General features: G+C 37.6%; 2 protein-coding genes across 3 annotated transcripts in view; both read right to left on the bottom strand.

Moving 5' to 3' along the window:
- Positions 1 to 329: 329 nt before the first annotated feature.
- Positions 330 to 8,444, bottom strand: LOC124409899 (tetraspanin-9-like). Its single transcript, XM_046887852.1, has 9 exons — positions 8,220 to 8,444; positions 4,464 to 4,546; positions 3,575 to 3,787; positions 3,050 to 3,235; positions 2,489 to 2,611; positions 2,039 to 2,092; positions 1,826 to 1,918; positions 1,386 to 1,469; positions 330 to 1,084 (listed from the first exon to the last, which is right to left on the bottom strand). Exons 2-9 carry the CDS (start codon positions 4,509 to 4,511, stop codon positions 1,022 to 1,024), a joined length of 864 nt encoding a protein of 287 aa, XP_046743808.1. The 5' UTR covers positions 4,512 to 4,546; positions 8,220 to 8,444; the 3' UTR covers positions 330 to 1,021.
- Positions 8,445 to 11,245: 2,801 nt separating this feature from the next.
- Positions 11,246 to 26,214, bottom strand: part of LOC124409867 (cadherin-99C) — a 108,504-nt gene continuing 93,535 nt past the window's right edge. For both annotated transcript variants that reach the window (XM_046887786.1, XM_046887796.1), the window contains exons 10-22: positions 25,659 to 25,946; positions 24,643 to 24,960; positions 24,418 to 24,558; positions 24,058 to 24,342; positions 23,613 to 23,786; positions 22,760 to 22,969; positions 22,529 to 22,660; positions 21,758 to 21,874; positions 21,274 to 21,672; positions 19,592 to 20,220; positions 18,849 to 19,079; positions 14,664 to 14,893; positions 11,246 to 12,216 (exon numbers count right to left, since the gene is read on the bottom strand). In XM_046887786.1, coding sequence (XP_046743742.1) covers positions 11,858 to 12,216; positions 14,664 to 14,893; positions 18,849 to 19,079; positions 19,592 to 20,220; positions 21,274 to 21,672; positions 21,758 to 21,874; positions 22,529 to 22,660; positions 22,760 to 22,969; positions 23,613 to 23,786; positions 24,058 to 24,342; positions 24,418 to 24,558; positions 24,643 to 24,960; positions 25,659 to 25,946 — 3,513 coding nt within the window. In that variant the 3' untranslated portion in view covers positions 11,246 to 11,857. The remainder of the gene's footprint in view (positions 12,217 to 14,663; positions 14,894 to 18,848; positions 19,080 to 19,591; positions 20,221 to 21,273; positions 21,673 to 21,757; positions 21,875 to 22,528; positions 22,661 to 22,759; positions 22,970 to 23,612; positions 23,787 to 24,057; positions 24,343 to 24,417; positions 24,559 to 24,642; positions 24,961 to 25,658; positions 25,947 to 26,214) is intronic.

The raw sequence follows: 26,214 nt of genomic DNA, 5'->3' as shown, positions 1-26,214 counted from the left end.
TGGTAGAAGAATAAATTTGTCCCTGGCGTAAAAATTCAGAGATCAGTTAATTATCAATTAAATGAATTGTACGCTCCAATGCGTAATGATCAATCCTTAAGTGCAACAAGGCCACATGCGTTTTAATTTAAAATATGTAGACGTTGAATCATGTCACAAACAGAACAAGTTTATATTATAACACGTTCCGCATTCACGTGTGGGTCTATAAACAATTCCGAGTCGTAACCAGCTAGGATACAATGAAATGAAGCTCCGAATGCGGTTTCAATAATCGTTTTGTGTTGTTAGTTTTTTTTCCTTCTGACGTTCAGGTCCTAATACTCTGCGACTCTACTAACAGCAAGAACAACGCTAGTCGAATTTAAATCTGCGGTTCACGTAATATTCATTATTTTATAAAAGTCTTGTATACAGGTTCGGAAACTTCGCTCAATTTTCGATGTTCGGGGCGTCCAAAAACTGTCCAGGACTATTTACGTGTATAAAAAGTGTCCATAAAATAGAGTGGAATTAATATGGCGTTGCTGTAGCAAAAGTTTCACAAAGCACCAATCAGATCGAAGACTTATTGCTTATGAGTGCCATTCTGGCGACAGGTTAAACCACTATTTCCTGCGTTTCATGGACACTTTTTCAGTTGGAAACCCATATGAGATACTTCTTATTTTACGACTACCCTCCATAACCAAGGAATGGGCTCCACCACCTGTATACAAGACCGTGGCACTGACCATTCTAGTTAATCGCTGCGTGAACGCAGCATATAAGTATTTCTTATCATTGTTTGAAGTAACGTTCAACGACTTATCGACATACTTGAATAGCACAAGGACGTAATTCGTTCGTTCTGTTAACGTGTTTAATGATAGCAGTAAACGTAGGTTTTGCCTGCATCGAGACGCGTTATCATCACACGAGACACTTTTTTGACTGAGTTTATATGCAAGCCGATTTATCTGGTCTACTCCATCAGATTTTCGACGCTACGAATGGGCAACGGTCGGCTATCAAGTCACATTCAATCTATGTCCATATCTCTGAGAGTGCGGCAGAGAAAGGCAGAGGTGATGATACCGAATGTCTGAAACATGTGAAAATACAGTGATAATCACCTGCAGAGATCCTGTTTACAAGTCGTGCTTAAAATTGAGCATCACAAAAGGTTGAAAGAACAGTTTTCAATTAAACAGTAGTCTTGTGGAAGCGAAGCGATAGTGAAAAACAGACATCTTGGAAGAATATGGAACACTTTTTGTATCATATAATTATGAAAAATGTTAAGTCTGACTTATTATTGAAATATATAGAGGTTAAAAAATCGTATAGTAGAATGAATAATCCCTTCGTTGGATATAATATAGTAAGTGATTACAGGTACTTACTTGAATACCAGCCATGGCCATGGCCAGGAACACAAGGGTGAAGCTTTGAAATTGAAGCCAGGCGATAATTTTATTAAGGCAGCCCTGTATGGAAAGTCAATTTTGAACTTGTTAAGCAATGTTTATCTGGAACTTGAGAAAGTTGTATCTATAAGAGATCTGGTCGTCTAGCATACATGGGAAGGCACTAGATTCCCAACTTAGATACTTGCATATTCATATACAGTTTACAGATATCCACATCCACATCATAATAATGGAATCAATCATTAATAAAATGAAATTCTTGTGACAAGTTGAGACACATGCTACCTTGATAGTACTTTCACATTCATTTTTCTACAGAGCTATTATGCCCAGTTAATAATTATTAGCGAGAGAATTGCTTTCTGTTGAATAGTTAAATTTTCAGACACGTCATAAGTAACACTGAAAATTACCTCTTTATTTCTGTAGTTAGCATGACCTTCTGGATCTGGAATTTGACACGACTGCTCGTCTTTTGGTTGAGGATGAACCCACGGCTCGTCATCCTGACAGATTTTGAAAAAAAATAGTCCAATCTAGTTACATTGTTCAACATAGATAGAGCCACAACTAGCTAGATCGATGAATGGCTGATCAAGATAGTTACTAAATTCACTTTGACTCACGTTTCTGTGAAACACTCTGGACACCACGCTGATTGGACTTCCAGCGTTTTCAGGCTAAACAAATTACAAATTTTTTTATTTATGGCTCAAGATCAACATTAAACACGTTCGAATATTTACAAACGTACAGTGAAGCATTGCTTCGAAATTAGAGTTGAGGACGAGCATCGAGTACTTGTTAGTAATTACTTTCAATGTCAATAGCACAACGCGTAGGTGATTTCAACGTAAATATAGTCTAAATAAACAGTTTCTATCTATCCCGAGCTTCATCCTTTTATTTGGTTATAACAACTGGGATATTAATCCAGCTGTGTATCCCTGGTTCAAAGTGAAAAATTATCAACCCTTGAACATGCCTCGATGTTCTTAAGCACACAACACGTCAAAAGGACTGGCCCTTGACTCTACCCCTGGTTCAAAGTGAATAATCATCAACACTGGACGTACCTCAATGTTCTGCACACAACACGTCAAAGGGACGTGTTGCCGCTTGCTTTGAGATTCTTGGATATATTTCCACCATGCTGTGTCGTTGTAGTCTTCATCACTGTGGATTCCACAGCAATTAAACTGCAAAAAATCAAAGGTAAGTTAAGGTATGGTGTTAATGTACAAAAGTTCACAAATGGAAAATAATTTTAATGGACTAATCGGTGGTTAACAAATGTACAATGTAACCACTAACCGACGGCCTTGATCTAGCATTTGACGAACTGATATTTACTATAATATGTTACTTGCAATGTGAACAGTCAAACAGGTTTCAGTTTCTGAAAATAACGAATCGATACGTCGCTTGAAAATAACATTATTTCTCGTCATTCGGTATCGCAAATAATTGCAGTGAAGAAGCTTGCTCGAACTGATTGTACTTTGATATTTTGATCCAGAAATTAGACGGATAAACTGAATTGCTAAACTAGTTAGACACCCTAATTAAGGCAGAACTATCGAGCTTGTGTAATGGGTGATTAATTTTCCGTAACGATGTGGAAGCTGCGCGATTACCTTATACTGTGCAAAGTCGAGACTGCGACTGAACGAGATGTCGCTGTTCGAGTTGTAGCCATAGTGGTCAGAAAGGCGTTCGCCAAGTCTCTTCTCCAGTCCGGAAAGCACGCGGAATATCATCAGTCCACCCAACGCAGCTATCACCAGTTCAATCACTATCAGAGCGATCAGGACGCTCATGTACTACGGACAATTTCAGAATTACCAGATTGATGATTTGATCATCTTTGGGTTGAGTAGTTTCTTAGAGGACGTTATTACTATCGACTGAAAATTTATAGTTTGAAAAAAAAAAATTAATTTTAAGACCAAGCCATCTTCCAACAGCCCCCGATGCTCAAAATAAAAACAAGGTAACGTAAATGAGAGTCGTAGTAAATTGTCCAAGTGTCATTATACATCCGCAGGATGAAAGTGCAGTTCCTTCCACTCGGTCAAAGAAGTGTTTCCATTAGGTAAATGAAGAATAGCGTGTTCGAAATTGTCCGTACCGTTGATTGAATGATTATACTAATCACTTACGATTGCCAGTATGCATTGGCTCTCGTGAAACGAAACACGACATCCGCAGAAGCTAACTGTGACGACGGTGATACCGAGACCAAGAAGAATGTAGGCAACCATATGAATGGTCACGTGCGGTGTCACATCAGGGACGAAAAGGTTGAAGAGATGGTCGTTGCTTGGTCCCAACAAGAGCCAAACACCCATTACGAGGACCGTACAGCCGGCCAACTAATGCATAAAAAGTTCACATGGTTATAATATTTATAATTGGCTTCCAGGGTTACTGGAACATGAGCAAACAGTGCGAATGAAACAATTCATTAACTTAATTGCTAGATATTCCACGGTCAGAAAAAGTTAACCATTCACCGGAGTAGATGAATGATAATTTTATGGTTTTCGAAAAACTTGGTAATTTTTTCGCGTTGTCTTAAGGACTTGTTTTTCTCTTCCAATTGTTTTTGCAAGGTTCCACTGATTTCGAAAATTTTATCTAGGGATTTAGGATTTCATTAAAATTTAATAACATGGTTTTTTCGGACGGTAATCTGCTACTGAAATGTTTACTAGTGAGAGAGAATATTCAGTTACGTCCAATGAATCTGAACAATTAATTGAGTGTATCGTACAACGCAAACCCATTAGCAAGCGTGGTTAAAACGTCACGTCAAACTGAAACCATTTCCCATTTGGACTTTGAAACGTTCTATTCATTGTTATTACGTAGCTGATGCATTTCTGTGATACGTGATCAAATAATTCAATATTTGCCACAAGTTCTATGACGCGAGAGATGATAAACCTCGTAGCCTTACAACAGCTCAAAAATTCTTCTGAATTTCAGCTCTACGATGTAGAAAAGTTGATGCATTGGCAAAAAATTGTCCAATACTTGAATAATTACCCATATTAAAAGGTTGAAGATGAACAAGGCGACCTTTAGATACTTCATGCCGTGTATTTCTCCGTGGAAATCCAGTCATCAATCTGCAAACATCGAGCTTTTAATATTACGGGCAGTTATAATTATTTATTCAGTGGTCAATATGACACTGACGAAATATCTGTTACTTATTGTAAGAGTCGTAGTGCGTTAATTACCAGCAAATGTAATAAACGCACGCCCCCAGAAGTACATTCGAAAATGATTTTTTACATCATAGGAAGGAAAGATCTAGTGAAAATCAATTTTGAATTAACGGAGTGATTATAATAACTTGCTCAATTCTCTTTTTTCTTGGAAACAAGAGAGTAGGAAGTAATGGAGAAAAAACTTCATCTCTTAGGTTACAGAATTTTTTGAAAAATGCGATGATTTTTTTTGTTCATTTCATTTTTTGAAAAAAAAAACGCTGTCATGATAATTGTGTATTTCTTCCATTTTACATTGATTAATCTAATACCTTTTTGTTAATTTGATTATGATCGATCATTTGGAGATCATTAAATTTATGTAATCGTAAGCTACGATGTTTTTTAGTTGTGAACGCGAGCTGTGATGTCGATTTTTTATTTTCATCGCTGCGAAATAGTTAAAAGTCTGGTAAATTCGTTTAATCAGACTTTACGATGGCTTATTTCACTGGGAAAACTGTTCTGTATAAATTTACTGAAATAGTTGTTTTTTTGTCAATAGAAAATTCTATATTACTATTTTTTAATCAAAATCGACACCAACGTAATGTTGAAAGAATTTGAAAGTATCGATTCTAATGTGATGGAAAAAAGTGTCTTAACGAAATTATATAGAGAATAATCTTCTCAAGAAAATGAGTCGCAATGGAATGAAATCAAACGAATTTATTTTAATTTTGCAAATTTTTCAAGCGGTTTCAAATTAACCGTCGATATTTAAGCGATGGTTCATGATTTTGAAATTTTCATTTTCACATGTTTCACGGGATCATCTTAAGCTACCCTTGTATTAATTTGCTAAATACTCGATTTGCGACTATCTCGTAATGGAATAAATAAAAAACATCGATTTTGCGCTTACGTCCTCAAACTATTTCCAACTAATTACTTTCTATCGAACGTCTAAACCCAAATTTAGCCTCAATCCAATACATTAGTCATCATATACCTAATGGTCCCAACTTTTCTAATCAGGGTAATAGGCATCATATTACTCTGTACTTTTTTCCACCAAAACAAATTACGCCGAATATTACCAGCAAGAATTTCCCATAATATGTGCCGACGAATAAGGCTAATCTCTTCGCTATGAGTGATAAAAATCTTTTATAGTTTAAGCACGTGTACTTGCGCAGTGTTAGAATTCATAAAATGAACTATGTATACCTAAATACCTGATTGTTTTTACTGGTGATTCAATCTCTGCATCCACTATTACTTCTTTAAATGAAGTCCTTTTAAATTAAGTCGCAAATGAAATTACAAAATTAATTCTTTTGCTAAAAATTCATGAATCTCAAAATTCTACGTAAAATACAGTTATGACGCTTATTATTGAAAAAATATTTTCTCGTGCACCAAGTACTCATGAGTTTCTATTTCAAAAGATTTTTTTTTTTTTTGTTTTCACACTGTACAATAAAATGTAAGTTGATGAAAAGTTTCCTATTTCCCATCTATTACCTAATTTATTGTTAGTCGTATTTTCGGTAAACTAGAGCATATAATTTGGCTCGTTAATCGTTGTAAGAAATATTTTCGTAATTTACTAACAATAAGCATAAAGCGGAGAGTCACTCAGCAACTTCGCAGAGTGTTTGTACACCAACGTTGAAACTTAGAATATACTTACATAAAATACTATAATTTATGCGGAACACGTATACTCGAACAGTTTCGGTTCCATATTCATTTCAAATGTTTTGTAATTAAATTACGGTTTGAATATAACCAACAGGTTGATTCCTGGGTTAGAGAGCAAACTGATTATTTTGCACGAGTTGTTCACACTGATAGATTTTCAGGGTCAGTCGAACTCCAGAAGTACCGAGGGAATAAACGTGTCTGACTTTCCGAATTCGAAAAATGGGTCAAATCCCCGGGTAAATTGCAATTATTAATATTTACGAACTCCTCTGACTTCGTAGGCGAGATTCATTGAATCAGGAATAATGCAAATCTCAAAACATCTAGCGAATAATAGATAAATTTTAAACGACGAGATGAACTCTTAGCTAAGGATCTTACAATATTTTAAGGAGAAAATTATGGAGAAACACTCTGTTGTCTTTCGACCTGCAGGATAGTTATGGTTTTTAAAACTACTTCACATAATTTTCTCTTACAAAAAAATTAGCCACAATCTTCTTCTGCGAGTTAACTTATATGACATTAATTAAAATAGAATTAGATCAAAGATACACTCAAATGGCATTATTCGCATTATTAATTATCGACACTTATAAATTACAGGGGACACATCAATAAATAAATATTATAAAAAACTAGTTTGGAATGTAGTTTCTGATATCTATCGTTTTAGGGTCAATAATTTTCTGGTCAAATGCATTATAGTTGGAACGCAAAGATGAACTTGGCAGCTTAACTGAAATTATTACGCGTGACACGTTCGGAACAAACTTTCAATCAAAAGACTTGCACACTTGAATGGGTTATTGATTTACCAAAGGCTCGTTAGATTTCTAAAACTGTAAGATTCTCAAAAATGGCACCGTTAAGACGCAAGAAAAGAGGACAAATATGTTTATGAATGTATCACACTCTAGAACTTCCAGTAACAACGATTGATCGTCGCAGAATATACGATAAGCTAAAACAATGACAATATTCTTCTTAAAATTCACATCGCTTCGAACTTTTTAAACTTTTATCTCATCAGTAAAATAAAGTTGTTTTATAATTATCGAAAATGGTGATCCCTATAAGAATTCCAGATACCAAGGACCGATGTGACTGAATTGTGGATATCCTGTATCAGACTTGGTTAATTTCTTCATCATGCACTACATACGTCAACACAAAACGTTTAACCTCTTTTTGTATCGCACGAATAATTTCAGTGAAACACTGTCCCAGAATTTTGTTTAAAATATCTCAGTAGACAGGATTTTTTATAAGTATTAGGTACTAGAAATTCCTAACGTGATTACCAGTCAGATTTTATTGCTAACAACGCGAATCGCCAAAAATAAAACGCTGCGTAAAAAACTCTCACGTGTCAATCCCTTCACAATTCATTCTTTAATATACAAAGTGTGCATCGATCGTTACTAGAATTCTGTCCTTGTGCTTAGGAGAAAAGACGTAAGCACTGCGTGCAGCGATCGAAAAGCGAGTAGCCCAAAGCCTCCCGTTCACCATAAGCCTGTACCAAATCGTCTTCACGATCAGTAGTACTTAAAAAAAATTAAGTCACACGCCCAAGCCGAATCTTGTCCATTTCCCTGATCTTGGCCGGACGCCAAGCTCACCGGGTTCACAGGTGGTTGACTTTAGCTGACAATGAATCACTTTGTCCTGATTCGCTAACCTGATCCCCAAGGTTTCACCTGCAATAATCCCGTCACGAAGTCCGAGGAACGCGCGAATACTTCCTTTCCATGAACACGACGACCTGCCTTGAACTCCGGCGATTTCGTGCAAGCTCTCGAGACCCCAATGGCCGTTGCTCCGAGTACTCTAACCAGCTCAGACTTACTCTTAGACACTCTCGAATTTCACGTACCGAACACGATGCAGCCGACGAAGAACTGGACGTCCGTCATCACCGTTGCACTAGCTCGTTAACGTCCAGCGGTAAACTGCGCTTCCAAGCGGATGTCATCTGGCCAGTTGTTTGCGGACTATGGTGAACCGGAGTTCTACGCCACGGTGGTCCAGACGCGGCTGCGTCGAGGAAATCCCGGCGCGCGGCGCCGACGCCCTCATTTCATCTCTGAGAGCCGCTTTTCTCCTCCACCCTGCATCCGCACAGGGGTGACTATGCTCGAAGCTCCTCGCGATTCTCAATCCCCACATTGCGTCTAGGCGACCACGCTAACCCCTGCCAATCACTCTCCATACCACCCTTTTCATCGATCGTATAATCATTTTTCTCTCTCTTACCCGAGCGGTGGTTTGCTATCAATGGTAGCAGTCACTCAATCGTCACGTGTTTTGTCTTTTTTTTTTTTTTTTTTACTTCGATTTAGTTTATCTGCATCATTTTTTTTTTTTTTTTTACATGTATTATTCCGTTTATGATTTGAGTATCTTTTTCTCTGATTGATTTCAAATTATATTCTAACATTGTTTTTGGTTGATGCAGTTTCAGGTTTTTGTTAAGAGGTAAAGTCATAAATGAAGTATTTTTGATATCAGTATGGTTGACGTCTATTAGTTCTAGATAAGAGTGATAGGTGCTGTCTACGATCTTAGGCAGTAATATTGAAACTACGACAAAGTTGAATTCGCTTGTTGAACGAACTTGGTAGTGTTTTTTGCATTCTTAGAAAGTTCTCTCGACGAATTCATCGGAATAATGTGTTATTTTATGTTCACGCGAAAATGTGTATCGTTCATTCTAAGCAATAATGGTAACCGAAGAAGTCAGCAAACTTGAAAAATAGAAATTGTAGAAAAATAGAAGAGATCAGCGATGTTTTTACGAAAACCGAAAGACAAGAAAATACACTTAAAGTTGGCTCTCATCTACCGTTAGAAGTTTGAATTAAATTTCCAAAGTTACGACGATTCATATCACAACAAACAGCACAGTAGCCGTCGCTCAAATATGTTCAAAGCTAAGATTCAACCACGCGAATGGCAGCTTTTTTTTTTTTTTTGTTTGCAAAATTTCACCTCTTCATTCAACCGTGGGAACAGGATGTAAAGTTAACAAGTGATGCGCGACAGGCGCAGGCGCGTGGATCAAGGAATGATCGAGATTAAGAGTCAAGTAGGATGGTTTTGATTTTGAATTTCTATTATTTAGGTAAATATAATGTTTTTTTTTTATTAATAATATTAACAAATTTTTACAATAATTTCTCCGTTTCATTCAATTAAATATAATATTATGCTGTCGACCTGCAGCTGATAAAGTTCAACGGCGATATTTCGACTATTACGCAGCTCATGCTCGCATTAATGAGTTTGAGAGTTGTCGGTTTTTCAATTTGAGCCCAAAATCGCGCTCAGTAATGTCAAGTGTTGTACTTACTGTTTTTCAAATGAAATTTTGTGCCGGAAGATGTAAAGATTCGGAAGTTTAAATTAATCGAATAATCGATGTTCAACCTGCTGAAACTAGAGAAGACTACAGTTTGGAAAATTTTTTTTCTAAGCAAGGCTGTCGTCTGAAATTTTATAAGCGACAGAGATTTAAAATATTTGACATTGCTGCGCATCATTTTCAGTCTGAATCCCGAAAAGAACTAAGAGAACTAGTGAGAATTAGGCACGCTGAAACGAGAATGAAATATTTTTAGTTTGCTCGTTATATCGAACCTCAAATTCCTACGTATAAATGACAAAATAAAAACGCATACCACGTCGTTTTAGCTTCCATTTTTTTTTTCTTGAAAATCGATCAGTCATGTGACTAGAGAACTATCGATTTCAAAAGGCACGTAAAAAACTTTTGACAAGTATCATAGAATTTCGATGACTTATGTATGGCCTATACGCGAGTTTATCAATATCCATTATCATCAGATACACACCAGTTTCACCTGCAATGGGAAAAAAAGATGAGAAAAATATAATTCTCGCAGGATTCGTGGGTGATCTGCTTCAAATGTCGCATAATTTGTTGTTACAACGATATAGGAGTAATCGGAATTTTGATGAATATTAAAAGAAAAAAAAACAATTATAATAATAATAATAAAACTCGAAGCATAAACGAAGCTGAAAATGACAGGTTTTTTTTACACTATATAAGTGTAGCTTGTTTGATTTCTTCCAAATTTTTTCGAGTCTTCAATCCTGATTTCTCAAGAGTCCAAATTTGGCGGTGTGGGATATTCGAGAATTTTTTACCGATATTTTCTGGACGTAGGACGTCATATCACACAAACAAGATGGTCGATGAATTTTGCTTGAATTCAAATTTTTGAAACAAAAAAAAGATGCACCAAAATATCGTCAAACTGCAGGATTTTGATAAATTTTTATATTCTTTATCGCATTCGTTGCACTTGTTTGCGTTGATACGACGATCCAATTCCGAGATAACATAGAGAAAAAAATTTTGGATATCGTAAAAAGACAAATTTTGACTTTTGGTAACTCAGGAACGCGGATACGAAAATTCTTGAAAGAAATCAGTTACGATACTCTTACATAGTGTAACAAGTCCCTGGAAGGATAAAAAAATTGAGGACTGGAGGTGGCCCAGTTTACGTGACAAGTCCCAAATACATGTTACATTACTAGGTCAGCAGTTATAATGCTCAAAGTATTCAATTACTACGTAACGATTCCACTTACTTTCATTGTATACATATAATGATGTACACACATAACTTAAATCCTAACTTAATGGACGGTTATTGACTACTGATGGATATCATAAATGTACGTAAAGAATTTTTCGGTTTCAGTTAAGTAAGTATCAAACTAATGCGATTTATCGTCTCACTTTTAACCTCTCGTTAGTAATGCGTTATTAATATACAATATAATATTACTATTTCCGATGAAAGGCGAATGGATCTACAATATATATATATATGTATATATACCTACGATATTTTAAAAGGGACAAAGAATAAAACTAATAACAATAAAAAAAAAGATTTCCGTCCAACATCAGCATACACACATTCGCTGTATAAACAATTACTCGATCAATTATTTTTACAATATTTTCAATAATAAAATAGCAACAAACAAAAACAAAATCCCCAGCTGTGTGTATTACACAAGTGCATCACTTTCTGGAGTGGATAAAAAAACGTATAATAGTAGTTAAGTACACTTTACAGTCATATAAGTATTATCGCGATGACGACGTCGTTCTCCGTCCATGTTATCTTCGACACTTAAGTTCGGTCCAATTTATTTATCCGATCATATAATCCACTTCGCGATCTAACGAGTGTCACACTTCCAAAATAATGTCCATGCCAATGATGTCAATCTAACACTTAGTAATTTACACGCTTGCAACAACCGCTTACGGTGTTGTCTTTCATCAATTGTCATCAATCGTCGCGAATCCTTTTGTCGCAAACTTTTCGATTCTCAAGGAACTTGATACGATCAAAGCGAATCTTCTTGGCTTCGCCGCGTTTCCTCGTTGGACGCCAAATGGAATCAGCGTCCATATCATCAACGTTTGTGGCCGTTTTCTCTCGGGATTTTCATCGCGATGGCTCACTACAACTCGGTCGTAGTTTCCACGGGGCTTTGGTCACCCAGATAAGTGAATCCCAAATGGGAATAGTCCTTTCTTTCCCGAAACGTGACGTTGTCGTTCGACGAACTCGGGTTGAGCAGGTCATCGCCGTGGCTGTAAAGCGGGTTGAGCACCGGCGTGTCGTGGCTCAAGTTACTGTGACTATTCAGCGTGTTCATATTGTTCATATTGTTCATATTGTTCATGTTATTCAGGTTCACGTTTTTTCTTCCAAGGGTGTTGCGACGCAACGATTGGGCGTTGGATTCGCCATGGTTTCCAGCTATGCTGGAGGCTCGCGCTGTCGTTGCTGCCTCCGAGCTCACCGGACTTTGCTGACCTTTGGAAGAGAAGAGAAAAATTTTTAAACTAAATAATTTATCGGTAAGACAGTCTTGCGTTTGTACATGGATGGTTAGGAATTGAAGAGGGTGGAGCAAAGTGGGCACCTTAAAATTTTTGATATCTTAAAAAAATTCTGGGGCAAAGTGGGCATCCTGAAATTTTTTAAATAACAAGGAATAAAATTAACCACATGAACCTTTTATTGAATGTTAATTATTCGGAAATCATTTACTCGAGTAAGTTGCACACTTCATATCGCGAAGCGTTTGAAGTTGCGGCGCTTACGCTCAACTCGTCAAAGTCAAATAATTTTCTGAACTTGAATTTATGATTGATTTTTCTCCAGAAAGCTAGATAATATTTTAAGATAATTGTTCGTATGAAAACTAAACATTTTATTCTGGTTTTAGGAATTATTTTCCTAAGGGGCCCACCTTGCCCCACCCTCCCCTACATGGTTAATCCTGGAACGGTAACGCTATTTTTTTTTTAACCATTCTGATAACGGGGGTTGAAACTAAGCCCCAATATTGTAAATTTTATCTCTCGGGTACATCATATCGTTAAGGGTCCTGTAGGGTCTCGTTTTATTAGTATTTTATAAAGTATAACGTGGGCCAAAAAACTTTTTGCGTAAGTTCCGAGGCAATGGTAAAAAATTAGTAACTAGAATTAGAAAAAGCTGTTCTTTAATGGCGGGAAATTTAAATTCACGCAGGGTTTTTTCTCACCCCGCCTTACTGTCCTGCGGGTAATTATTCGCGGTGGTAAAGACTCGGTATTGCAGTATGAATACCATACATAAGATGAAAAATTCCGCAGTCAAATAATTTTTTATATTTTAACATTTCTTCACACTTGAATGTGTACTTTCACATGGTTCTGACCTCATTAAGGTTTTATTGGACGAATATTCCCCACCGAAAGTGAGTCTTTGGTGAATTTCTTTTATTTCATATAAAATGAATTTATTAATTTTTCTGAATATCTATGATTTTTTTGGGGGGAATTTTCGGCGATTTTGAGAAAACCGGTTTTGGGAATTTTTCCAATTTTTTAAAATTGATCATAAGTCCTAAATTTTTGAATAGATTTTTGTTTATGGTTATACATTACACCCAAGAAGTTTTAGAGTCATGAAACGACTAGTTTCATTTCAATAGTTTCGTAAATGGAGCGTTAAAAAACTTTGGAAAACGGAATTATTCAAAATCGGCGAAAATTCGAAAAAATTCGTTTTCTATTAAATTGAAAAAAATGTCACTAGAGATTTGTTACACCTATTTCTGATTAAACAATTTATTACCAACTTTTTGGCATGATTATTATTCAAAACGAATTATCTTATCAACTTGTTTATGATTGATTTTTTTTCAGATTCTTATCTCATCGCGAAGTGTTAAATATTTTCACCGATATTCACTTTTGGTTAGAAATATCCATCCAGTAAAACCTCAACACAAATGTATAAAAATATAAAGATCGATTTTGGATCTTATGCCGATGCAATATAATTGTGATAATTTAGAAACACTTGCACACCGAAAAAAAAGTGCGACGCACTCAGGATTTTGAAAGGTATGATCCCTGTGAATCGGAGTGAATTTAGGAAAAACGAATGCTACTCTTCGAAGATCAGCAATTCCAGTAGAAAATACCGCAAACGATAGAAGACTTGAAGACGCCATTTGTTGTCACGAAAATGATGGAAGAGATAGTGACCAAAGTTTTGGAAAATGGACACTTTTGGAAGCTCTAGTGTCGAGTGAATTGTCGTATCCAATAATAGCTATTTATGTGGCATACCCGTAAACCACTTGTTTTTTTTTTTTTTGGCAAGGATAAAGATTTCTGAAATTATCCGAGCCAAAAAACGGTTTACGGGCATGCGACATACAATATTTTTTACGGTATGGGCATTGAAAAGCAAAACGAAGAGTGAGGTTATGTCGCGATCTGTTCGACGAAGCTACTTTATTCGGCAGTTTGGGATGCGCACTTCGAACTGCGCATCAAAACTGCGGAATAAAGACTTTATTCCTCAACTTTGTTCGCTGCCGTATAAAGCGTCACTTTACGAAACGAAAACTGCCACAAAAAGTGGACTTTTCAATGCCCATGCCGTAAAAAATGACTTTCGATGCTTGAAGACAGAATTTTATCCTAATCGCGAGGATTTGGGCCTTGGTTCACGATTGTTGGAAGTCAAAATATCGCCTATATCAACAAATACCATTCCAGGGAAAACATGGCCATCATTAACTAGTCAGAAAACGTGACATTAGTGCACAGCAGCCAGACGTATTTACGATGGTTTGCCATGCCTGGCACTTCTCTCTCTTTCTCTCGCTCTTTATGGTCCGTTTAACTGACATTTCCGGCTATAACACTATGAAAAAAAAAAAAAAAAAACATTAATGAAACAACAACGTGTGAACTCACCGGTACTACCTCCGTGATCCTTTGTTATGTAGCTCACGTTGTCGAGACTAAAAGCGTGATTCTTGTTGCTAAAATCAAGCTGTAGATCATTATAGCTGTCGTTGTCATCGATCGGGACACTCATCTGCAATACTTGAGTCTCGTACTCCTTGAGATTGGGCTCTACGTAAACAGGATCGTACCTCGGCACTACATACATCCTTTGCATGCGCTCCTTGTAAGCTTTGTACCTGAAAAACCACAGAAAAGGTGGTTAAAACAATTGTCGATGGGCCTGAATTAATTATTTTTGGCCTGGATCTAGTTCCAATTGGTACTGGCTGTTCTTTGATCAGGTATCAATACTGGACATGTCGTAAAAAAGTTCCAACCTTTTGGTATCGATCGCTTGTATTTGATACCTTCAACTGTGGAACCAAATTCTAACTTTCATCTTTCTAAGCTCATCGTAACTTTCGGAATCAGCGAAAAACTGGAATTCCATAGTTAACAATACCATTCCCATTATCACGATCAGCCATCCACTGACAATCTGTCTGGATTCAGACACAGCAGCTCTGTAAGTGTAATTGAGCGAAAAGCTGGGAGGGTTAAACTGTCGGCGCGCAATTCATTGAATTTAGTGTTATTCCTAATTGCTTAATCGAGTCCGACATTCTATACATGGTAAGCCAAGAATTGCGATGACCCCGAGCCCGGATATGGAAACGCAAGCAGACTGGGGCTCGGAAAAACTTTAATGAAATTGAAGCCGGCAATGTCCGTGGGAGAAAATTGAAAACGATATTTTCCTTTGACAATTCCCATTTCGAGCAGTTACAAGGTACCATTTTAACCGTGCGCTGAAATTTCTGTGAACGTTTAGTAATTTTCTGTAATACGAATAATCTTGGTGGTGTAGTTTGAACGGATGTGTAATATATAAGTGTCTTGTAGATATATGTATAAATATGATGTATAACGAGGCGGGGATGAAGTTCCGAATTTGAAAAGTTCCGAAAGCGCTGAGTTCTGAATTATTCGGTGGTAAAACTTGAAGTAGCGAAATCAAACCTTCACGAAACAACAAAGTTTCGAGTCGTCGAAAGCCAGGTGGTTTAAAGTTTCGAAAATTCAAGTAACGATAGAGCAAAGTACTGAAAAGTAAAGTTGCGATTCGCAGACCTTTTTGTATTCTTTATAAACAGCTTCAGGATGGTCTGAACGATTTAGTTTTGCCATATGTAATATGGATACCTGATAACTCCTGTTTTTATAAATTCTGATGCTCACTTGGAATTTAGCTTTCTAAGCTTTCTTTTAAAAAATTTCATTATCCGCCGATTAAACTTATAATTTATTGCATTAGTGTCTGTGAAAATACTATTCAGGAAAGTTACGCCTGATGAAGTGAAGATCAGCAGAAAAATAATTAACCGAATGGGGGGATCACTCAAGGAAATACTTAGTTTTCGAGGACTCAAATACGCTGTATCTTTTTTTTTTATTAATTATAACCAAAGAAAATGAAAATGATTTTCAGATGTCGGAGAAAAAGAAAAAAATCCTTTTGCGGGCAAGAGCGGTATCCCCTAAAAAAGTTTGAAAAAAATTCTGAAAATATAATTTCCTTACAAGTAATTTAAGTAAAAAAGTTAACATTTCTCATAATTATTGGATGTAAAAGTAGAAAAAAAAATTTTGAAAATTTAAAAAAATTGAAAATAATGCTCAATTATGTTTATAGAAGTCATTTTCGATTATTTGAAAAACATTGTGAGAGGCAAATTTTTTATGAAATTGTAAGGGTACCCCTTTTTGCCCCCCCCCCCCCGTGCTCCTATATTTAAAGATAATCAATAATTCTGACAAGTGCCTTACTTGTTCTTTAATCTTAGATTCTCTGAACTTCTCTTAAACCGTTATATTCACTGATTTCAGCAACACCATTATTTCTTATAACTTTTTCTCAGTTTTTGTGCAAACGTCCGATATTTTAATACATAAACGTATTTCTCTGAAATTTTCTCTTCGTCTCTATCACCCTAAAACTTGACTTGTTCAAAAAGTTTTTCAATCGCGTTGAAGAATTTTTACCGGTGACGCACGCCATAAGAATTCGCATTTCAAACGCGTCATATCGTCACTTTATACATCGCTCTGCGTGATCGTTTTTCGTTGCGTAATGGTCTCACGTTGCAGAAACTCGTGACAATCGCTGTAAGAACGCCACGAATACACGTGAATTGCGAATAACTGGTGATATAATATGAATCCATTCCAAAGAAATATGAATACGTGACGTAAGTTGATGAAATTAACGAACCCTCTGAACACCTGAGATCTTCGTCAGGTGATCTTTGCATGGATCTTTCGCGATCTCTACGAGGGGAGACTTTTGATATTAATGTTTGCTTTATTGCTTATCCATAATTACAATAAAATGTAATAATTTAGGTATAATTGAGGTGCTGAAATACTCACTTCTCGTATTTCTATGTGAATTATTATGTTATCTTGACGAACAATAGTTACTATTGTACGTTTAGAAACAGTATTATTGACCGTTGCAAAAATTGATGTATAAAAAAGTGATAGGGATGAATAATAAATTTTTGAAAACTAACTTCAAAACTGAGTATTTTGAATAAGATCAGTTGTAAGAAATACATGCAACGATTCCAAAAGTTTTCCACGTAGATCTTATTATTATTCTTTTACCAAACCTGTCCTGCTGGAAAAGAGTGATAAAATTTCATCGAAATCTAACCTCTTTTTTTCACAGAGAATTTATGAATTTATGAATGTATTCAAGGGACGCGAAAGTCTTATTGAGAAAGTATAACTGTTGCATAATTCAATAAGTAATTTATAATATAATCCTCACAATATATCCTTCACAACTGATGATGATCAAACTTCAAAGCGATTTTAAGATTTAAGTGAAGAAAAATATGATGTAATGAAAATAATCTAATCAGAAATTTTATAAAAATTTTGAAATAATGAGTGTATAAGACTGAACATCTATTCCCATTTTTGGTCACACTAAAGTTTACGTGTTTCAATTAGTTTTGTATACCATGGATTCCTGACTCTACTACTGACACATACTCATCGTTTTCTGATTAAATTTCTTTTCTTAATTCTTCAATTCCTCCGGATTGAGGTCATTCGAGTTACAGTAAAAAGATCCGGAATACCCACTGATTCTTTCCACAAAGTAGAATCGACTAGCTCGAGTGCGATTTCCAGTTTCACCTTTTGTAAAACTCTTATAACGTTATATTAAAATGGACTGTACGCGAGGTGGCAGTAAATTCTGGTGAATATTAATTATATGAAAGCCATTTGCACGAGGGTTACACAGTATAATAAATTAAAGATATAACTGTTTGGATTTCAACTTCGAATCCTTTTCAGCTGTCTGAATAATCAGAGTTTTGCCCTTTGTAAAGCGAACCAACAAAAGCGCCGGTCGAATGATTCCAACCGTTTTCATGGAATTCTTGAATTTCACAACACACCCGAATCTACCAAATGAAACTTCATCTCGAATGTTCAGGATAAGCACTTGAATCTAATTTGAATTTCTTCTCTCCATTTATTAATTTTATTATTTTCTGTACGTTACAGTAATTTTTTTTATAGTGCAAATTCTACCGCTCGGCTTGATTGAATAATTACTCTGTTGTTTACAAAAAAATCTACACGCCATTAATTATCACCGTTTGAATGACATCCGCTAGTTTGCACCAATTTCAATCCACATGTTTATCTTCATCTTGAAAATCGTACACATAAAATGTACCTTATATACAGTTCACATGACAAATTTTTTGATTTTCTGATTCACACTCAAAGACTAGGACTCCGTAAAATCCTGTCGTTTCAAAGTTTTCAGGATTACATGAAAAATACCAGCGAATCACAATAGCAGAGAAAAAATTCCAGCAGATCTAAGAGTTTACTAGCAAATTTTGTTCCAAATAGTTCCACACTTCTGGTCTTAAGCCCTAAATTTTTCTGTTAATGGGGAAATAAAAAAAAAAAAAAAAAAAAAAAAAAAAAACAATTCCGAAGTTCGTGAATTGGGATTTTTCAATTAAACTTTGAGATTCTCACTCGGGTTAGCTGGAAGCCGTTAAATAATGGAAGTTTCGTATTATCGTTGAAATTTCCAAAAGATAAAATACATCCACTCACCTTGACCAGGACACGCAAATGTAAATGATCCCAGCGATTCCGAGGACAAGAATAATGCAAGCGATGACAATCAGAGCATAAGGAAAGACTTCGCCGCTGAATGCAATGGTGGTCTGCTTGACGACGGGTTCAGGTAGCGACACGGGCACGTGGATATCGGTGGCAGTTGCGTGGATGAGGGTGGACACGTCAAAGGTGATGTTGGAAACGGCAGGCTTGTTCAAAAGTACTCTGAAAAAAAAAAAAAAAAATGTCGACGTAAGTAAAGCTTCATGACTATCGGATCTACAAGTTTTAAGTAGATAACTCTAAAACTTTGGCTTAAAAGAGCTAAATGAAACCAAAAGAACGATACCCTGAACAACAAATTAGTATACCCTGTGTTCGCGTAATTACGTTCACAGCTGTACGTATAATTATCTGAGATATTATGCATTCCGTGAGATGACTTGCACATTGCTGTTTAAACAGCAACTCGGAATTCTCTGAACGGATATTTCAGTCCCACGAACTAAATTGCCCGCTTACTAAACAAATTGAGCGAATTCGTGGACTAAATTCAACGATAATGTTTAGTGATGCAAAAACAGAGGATATACAAAAAAAGAAAAATTTTATACGTTATTTTATGGTAAGGTCTACATTAGCTCAGAACTGATGAGGTTATAGTGATGTTACATTGAAGCTGGATTTGAATTTCCGATCATTCGATCTATGAATGAAACGGTTATAAAGAGACTTGCCTTTGCATCTGCGAGCTGTTTCCTTCGAGGATTTTCTCGGTGACGGGGTCGATCACGTAGAAATAGAAATCTGAGTCCCCTGGAATGGTCTCAACGGTGCCATTCTTGGTGATTGAATGCCGGACGGCTACTCTTTCAACACCGACTAGGAGTCCAGTCTTTTCCTCGATGACGGCCGCGATCTTGGGCACTTCCTTCTGGAGTACATCGGTTGATGCATCCTGGACAACGAGGACCAGGAGGTTTTCCCGTCCAATCAAATTTACGATCACCGGTGCCTCAATGGCGTTCGAATCAGTTGTTGAGTTCGGATTGTCCCTGACTTGGACGTTGAATTTGAATGGGAGTTCCGAGTTGTCGACATTGTCGAAAGTGCTCGCCGTCCGGATGATACCGGAAAAGCCGTCTATCGCAAAGTAGTCAGAACCACGGCCTTTCAGTATCTTGTACTCCAGCTTTCCGTATTTTCCGTTGTCCTTGTCTTGCGCCTTCACCTGAACAACTGTCGACGAGAATTGCGCCGACCTTGGAATCGCCGCGAAGTATCTGCCTTTCGTAAGCGCTCGGCCTTCTTCTGGGAAGACGAAGTTTGGCTTGTTATCGTTTACGTCAAGCACCTGGATCTTAACCTGCAACAATTCAAGCGATGCGTGATGTGATGTATGAGTGCTATGAATTCTTGGATAGAAGTAGAAATGCAAAGTTTCCAAAATTTTTGTAGCTCGCAAGCGTTTGACTGCTAAGGAAAGATGTGGCTTTAGGCTCACGGTGAGCCAGCCCTCGAAATTTCCGTTTTCACACACCGCAGGTTTCAAGTTCATAGAAAACAAATGAGAGTATGCAATTAGAATTTCGAACTACAAATTCAGATTTGTGATTAACGATTAAAAAAGCCCTCAGGTACCATGTTACATGGAAATATGACGTTTTTTTTTTTCATTTTTAATCATTATAGTGGATACACCATTACAGATTTTGGCAGGCTGACTTTGGATTCGTTATCGGTGACCCAAGAAGCCTCTGCCTACCAATTTCTACCGAAATTCGAATATTTATGAAATTCTCTTCTTCGCTATATTTGACTTCGCAAATTTGACCTCAGATTAATTAACAGCGATCCAACAAGCCGTAAAGTACCAATTTTCATCAAAATCCAAATGTTTTTAGTTTCTTTTTGGTACATTCAATACGCTAAATAAAAATTTTGCAAATCTGATTTTAGATTTGTGATCAGCGTTCTGAAAAATCTTCGTATACCAACTTTCATTCGAATCAGTTTATTCAACCTGAAGACATAATCATTTTTCTTTCACTGTTTGAAATTTTGTTATCTAAATAATCCAAAAATACAGAACTGATCAAAGCGAAAATCTAACAGGTTAAAGTGAAAATTCAACTTTTCACTTTCGAACTGATTGCAATAACTTCCTTTTTTCTCTGAAAACAGAGAAACGGGAAGTTGATAACAAATCAAAAAAATATTTAATCTTGGACGAACTGTATGTCCTTTCACCTGTAAAATCGTAAAATTTTTTTACAATACCGGATGACATTTAGAATGAATTGGGCGTTCATAGACTGTATGATAAAAACCCGATCAACCTGTCCCAGTCGACAATTGCCAAATAGCATTCCACGGTCTCTGGTGAAAATGTAACTTCATGGCTTTGCAGTGCACTCACCATGGTTGTGTTCCGGTCGGCATTGACAAGACCAGAGAGGGATTCGAGCTTGATTTTAATGCGATACGACTCCGTGGTCTCGTAGTCAAGCGCTCCTTTCTTGAGTTTCAAGGCACAGTTTCGTTCTTCCGTGATATTGGCTTCGAATAATCCGTCATCATTACCGCTGTAGATGGCGCACTTGAGCGGTGGAGTGTCATGGGCATGGTTGTTGATAATCGTCAGAGTTTTAATGAGAGTGTTGTCAGTTGCGTCTTCAGGGATCTCTACGGTGTACGAATCCTCGGCGAAACCCAAGCCGATTTCGGGTGGCACAGTGGCGACGTGTCGCACCGAGATACGCACCGTCGTAACCGAGGACAGCTGAGGTTCCCCAAGATCATAGGCCTTGACGTCAACCTGGTGAACCGAGAAAGTACTCGTTAGTCAATGGCTGAATTCACTCTTTCGTACTTTGGAATAACTTCGTCCGGTCGAACATTACCTGGTACTCGGAGTCCGTCTCCTTGCGCAGGTCATCCCGCACCCTGAGCACTCCAGTGTCAGGGTCTACGAGAAAGTACTTGCTCGCGATACCTCGACCGATTATCTCGTAGCGCACCTAAAAGCAAATTGCCTATTAATCAAGTCTGGAGATACGAAACTCCCATTAAGTAACGCTGGCTGGAGAAAACTATCATAGTTACTAGTGATGAATCAGATGGTTATTGGCAAGCACTTTCGCAATCTACGGTATACTTAAAAATTGAAAATCCGTATCAGAATTCCTCATTTGAATACCATTGATTTCTGGAATATTTCAAGTTAGATACATACTGTTTTTTCGCGTGGAATAGATATTTTCAGGATTCGGGATTTAAGTCGATTCAAAGTATTGCTAGTACTATTCATCTGAACTACATCGTATCAGGGGCCTCAACATTTTTTTTCAAGTAGTACTGAGAACACGCCTTACATCCATGCCATCTATTTTTTATATCAAGCTTCAGGAAAAGACTCGGTACATTACAATTTCTTTACAAAAGGTTTCTGGTACGTAATTCGAAGTGACGGATACACCAGCAAACGAGACTTGCTCAAGAAAGTACAAAGGTGTCGGACAAGTATGAGACATTTGCACGTTCTGATTGTTCATAGTGCTAAATGCAAGTATAAGATCCTAACTCGAGGACAAGATCATCAATGGGTAGGAGCAGAAATGGATTAAGTTGCGTAGAATGCTTTATATGTGCCCAAGAAGCCATCATCGTTATACCTGGTTTCCTGGAGCTGTACCATCGGAGTCCGTAGCAACAAGATTGATAACCGTTGTTCCTATAGGAGCATCGTCGTCCAGCGTGATGGGTCGTGGTATTGATGTAAAGACTGGAGGGATGTCGTTCACGTCCTGCAGATAAAGATCAGCGTAGATATGAAGCCCGTTCACCATTGAGGTGACTCCACTGTTCAGACCTAACGATTACGAGTCTCAATTGCATTCACGTACCAAAACATTGACGATGACTCTGGTCGTAGCTCCGGGTAAGTCACTGGTGTTTTCGGATGTTCCGACAATAAGGATGTGCTGGTTGTCTCGTTCGTAGTCTAGACCTCTGACCGTTTTAATAACCCCGGTCTTCGAGTCGATACTGAATAGATCCGTATCTCCTTGCTTGATAACGTAGGTAACCTGTTTCTTAGTGTCCGGATCATCGGCCTGCAAAAAATCGGATCAGCTTCAAATTCCCTTGAATATAGGTATAATACGAGCAACGGTTGAACGTTCCTCGTAGTGTTCGACCTTTTTTCTTCTCTCATGGTACCGCACACTTAACGGTCCCGCAACGCCTCACGGTAGCACCCAACAGGTTTCCAAAACTATCCCATCACAAGAATAACCGTAACAGAGTTTTCGTTACGACAACCGGTTTCATTATCATATGGGGTCTAATAGTTTGAACATAAATCCGGAAAATATGTGGATGGAAGTGAACGAAGCACGAATGTAATATCATTGTGAAGAATGTGTCCAGCAGAGGTGACCAATGGAAATTTTCAAACACCTTAGTTTCAAAACTGATTATGTTCACCTTCATTACTCTACTGATTGCCAACTACTTGATGAGAACTAGACTCTTTTTTTTTGTAGCAAATTTTATATCTGTAATTTTTACGCAAATTACACTTTTGACATAAAGTTATTCGGTTTCTAATATCGTATTTAGCGACCCCAATAAACCCACTTGAATCGCACACACAACCAAATCAGGCCTTAGTAATTCCTTTTCAAATAAAAGGACGTAACAACCTGCGAACCGGGTTAGGCAGTCAACAGTGCTTCCATAGATGAAACTAATTACCATCACTTGGGTGACCATGTAGTCGGGCACATTCTCTCTAACTCGAGCTTCGTAGCTGCTCTGGTGGAAGATGGGAACCTCGTCTTCCACGTCCATAACTTGGACCGTCACCGTGGCCGTGGCAAGGCGTGGATCCGGAGCTCCATCCCTGGCCGTCACCACAAATTTATATTCCTGAAAGTCAACGTCTTGTTGTAATTTTTTCAGTCCAGAAATAAATATATCTTTCATATTTGCAGGATGAAGGTCTATGAATTTCGCACTAATAGAATGTTGGTGCCTTAGTAGTTGATCCATTATGTCGTTATCTCACGATGGAAAAATAAAAAACCACGTGTAGTCATCGAGAGATGAACCGCATTGATTGGAAAGGTTGCAGGTGTTGATGGTTAAAATACTTTTAGTACGTATTAACGAAATTTGCGCTTACGAAGACAAAACTTACGTGATTTTGCTCGTAATCGAGAGCAACTTTAGTCAGAACGTCGCCGGTTTCGGGATCTACAGTAAATGGAATATCGTCAGGGGCGAAATAAGTGACTTCAGCATTGATGCCTTCATCGGCGTCGGAAGCGTGTATTCGGCCAATCAGCTTCCTAGCTTCACCTTCTTTGACCGCGAACTCGTAAGGCAAGTTCTCAAACTCAGGATTCTTGTCATTTATGTCAGTCACTTTGATATTGACCGTTGCTGTGCTCGATAGTCCACCAGTGTCCTCCGCTTTGATTAGCTGCAGATTAAAATGATGCAAAACACTGGCATAGAAGATAAAAATATACCGGGTTGCAAAGAAGATCACACTTACCAGTTGATAACGCGTAAGATCCTCCCTGTCAAGTTTCCTTATGACAGTTATGACTCCGGACTTGTCGCCGATCGCAAATTGGCGCAAGTCATTTCCAGAGAGAATGGCATACGAGACAGGATCGTTCTCTGGATCAATGGCCTGGAATTAATTGGCGAAAATAGTGATAAGGATCTGGGACAAAATGTTGAACATGTTTTCAAAAAAATGTCCACAAATACTTACGGTGATTGTGGCAACAGTAGAGTTTATTGAAGCACCTTCGCTGACCTGGACCTCGTAGACTGGCTGCTGGAAGACAGGACTCCTGGTGTTCGGTCCCGGGATAACATTCACCTCGACAATGGTCTGTGTAAACTTTCCACCATTGTCGGTAGCCTGGACCGTGATACTGTACTGCTCGCCAGCATTCAGTTTCCCTACGGACTCTATGACCCCCGACTTTGAGTCGATCTTGAACTTCTGTATCCCGTTGTTCGATACGTGATAGATACTGTAGGTTATCTCAGCATTTTCACCCTCGTCATTATCCGTGGCTTCCACCTATTTTCGTAATCGTGGAAAATCTTACTCATTTATTTAGGCGAAGGACACAAGAATTTGGTACGATCGGGATAAGCTTGGGCGGGTGTATTGTTTTGGACACCTTAATACTGTATGTGGCTGTTAATCGATCTATTTATAGCCATATCAATGTGAAAGTGAACAGAAAGTAGTACGAAATGTATGGTTAACATTTGACAATTAATTTCATAATAGAGTCTTAAAATGTTTCATTTTAAATTTTCTGTTGAGAAAGAAACTAAACTTTGAAACTGCATGAAGCTAATATGAGTGTTCACTTTTGTAATAAAATCCACAGTTGAATTGACAAAAAACAACATTTTGTATCTGCAAGCCGTATTTTGGCTTCCAGATTCGATTTCAATGTCTACAAAATTTTGTGTGCAACGAGTGTGGAAACATTTCTATTGGATGATTAGTCAATTCAGTGATTATTTAAAACAGGATTGAATAGTAAAGGGTGTGCTACAAAATTCTATTATACCTAACAAATAAATGAAAATCAGTCTCTATTGATTTTTTGGTTTACAAAAAACAGGTTGGATACATCATGTATCTGATTTCGAATAAATGAGGGTTTTTTTGTTTAGTGGTGAAAGCTTGAAATCTTGAAATGCATGCAACAGTTGATTGACAAATATACAGCAAATAAAACTAAAATGGAACGAAAGTCTCACCTTGATAACTTCTCGCTTCGTTTCACCCGCTTGTACGGTGATCGGTGCCGTCATTGGAAGAACAGGAGCATTATCATTAACGTCGTTAAGGGTTACCACGAATGACAAGGGCGACGAAGCGGCGATGCCAGATTTTTCCCTGGCCACAACCTGAAATCGAAACCGTCCAGGACTTGGCGGGTCGCGGTCGAGGTTCTCCTCGTTGACAACGAGTACTCCGGACGAGTCGATCGCGAAGAAGTTGGTCGTCAGTTCAAATGTGTAGGTGGGCTGTGGATCCTCCGGACTCTGAAATATTTCGAGGTGAGTTTCTTGGCAGAACGAAAATCGACGAGTACGGCACATCGCTTCACAGCGATGCTTCGAATCTTCCTTGAAGGGATCACGAAAAAAGCATCATTGTACGAATAGATAATAGGATCAAGGATTTATTCCGTTTCAGTGTGTCCAACATTCACTTTAAATTCAGTAGACTGCACAGAGAAATTCGATGTATGAGCTTCGATGCATCTGGAGACGAGGCGTCCGACCAGGTTGGCTTGCGAGAAGTTATTTT

This window comes from Diprion similis, chromosome 1 (genome assembly GCF_021155765.1).
Source record: "Diprion similis isolate iyDipSimi1 chromosome 1, iyDipSimi1.1, whole genome shotgun sequence".
Classification (NCBI taxonomy): Eukaryota; Metazoa; Arthropoda; class Insecta; order Hymenoptera; family Diprionidae; genus Diprion; species Diprion similis.
The sequence above is the reverse complement of the archived record's forward strand: the minus strand, read 5'-3'. Positions and strand labels throughout refer to the sequence as shown.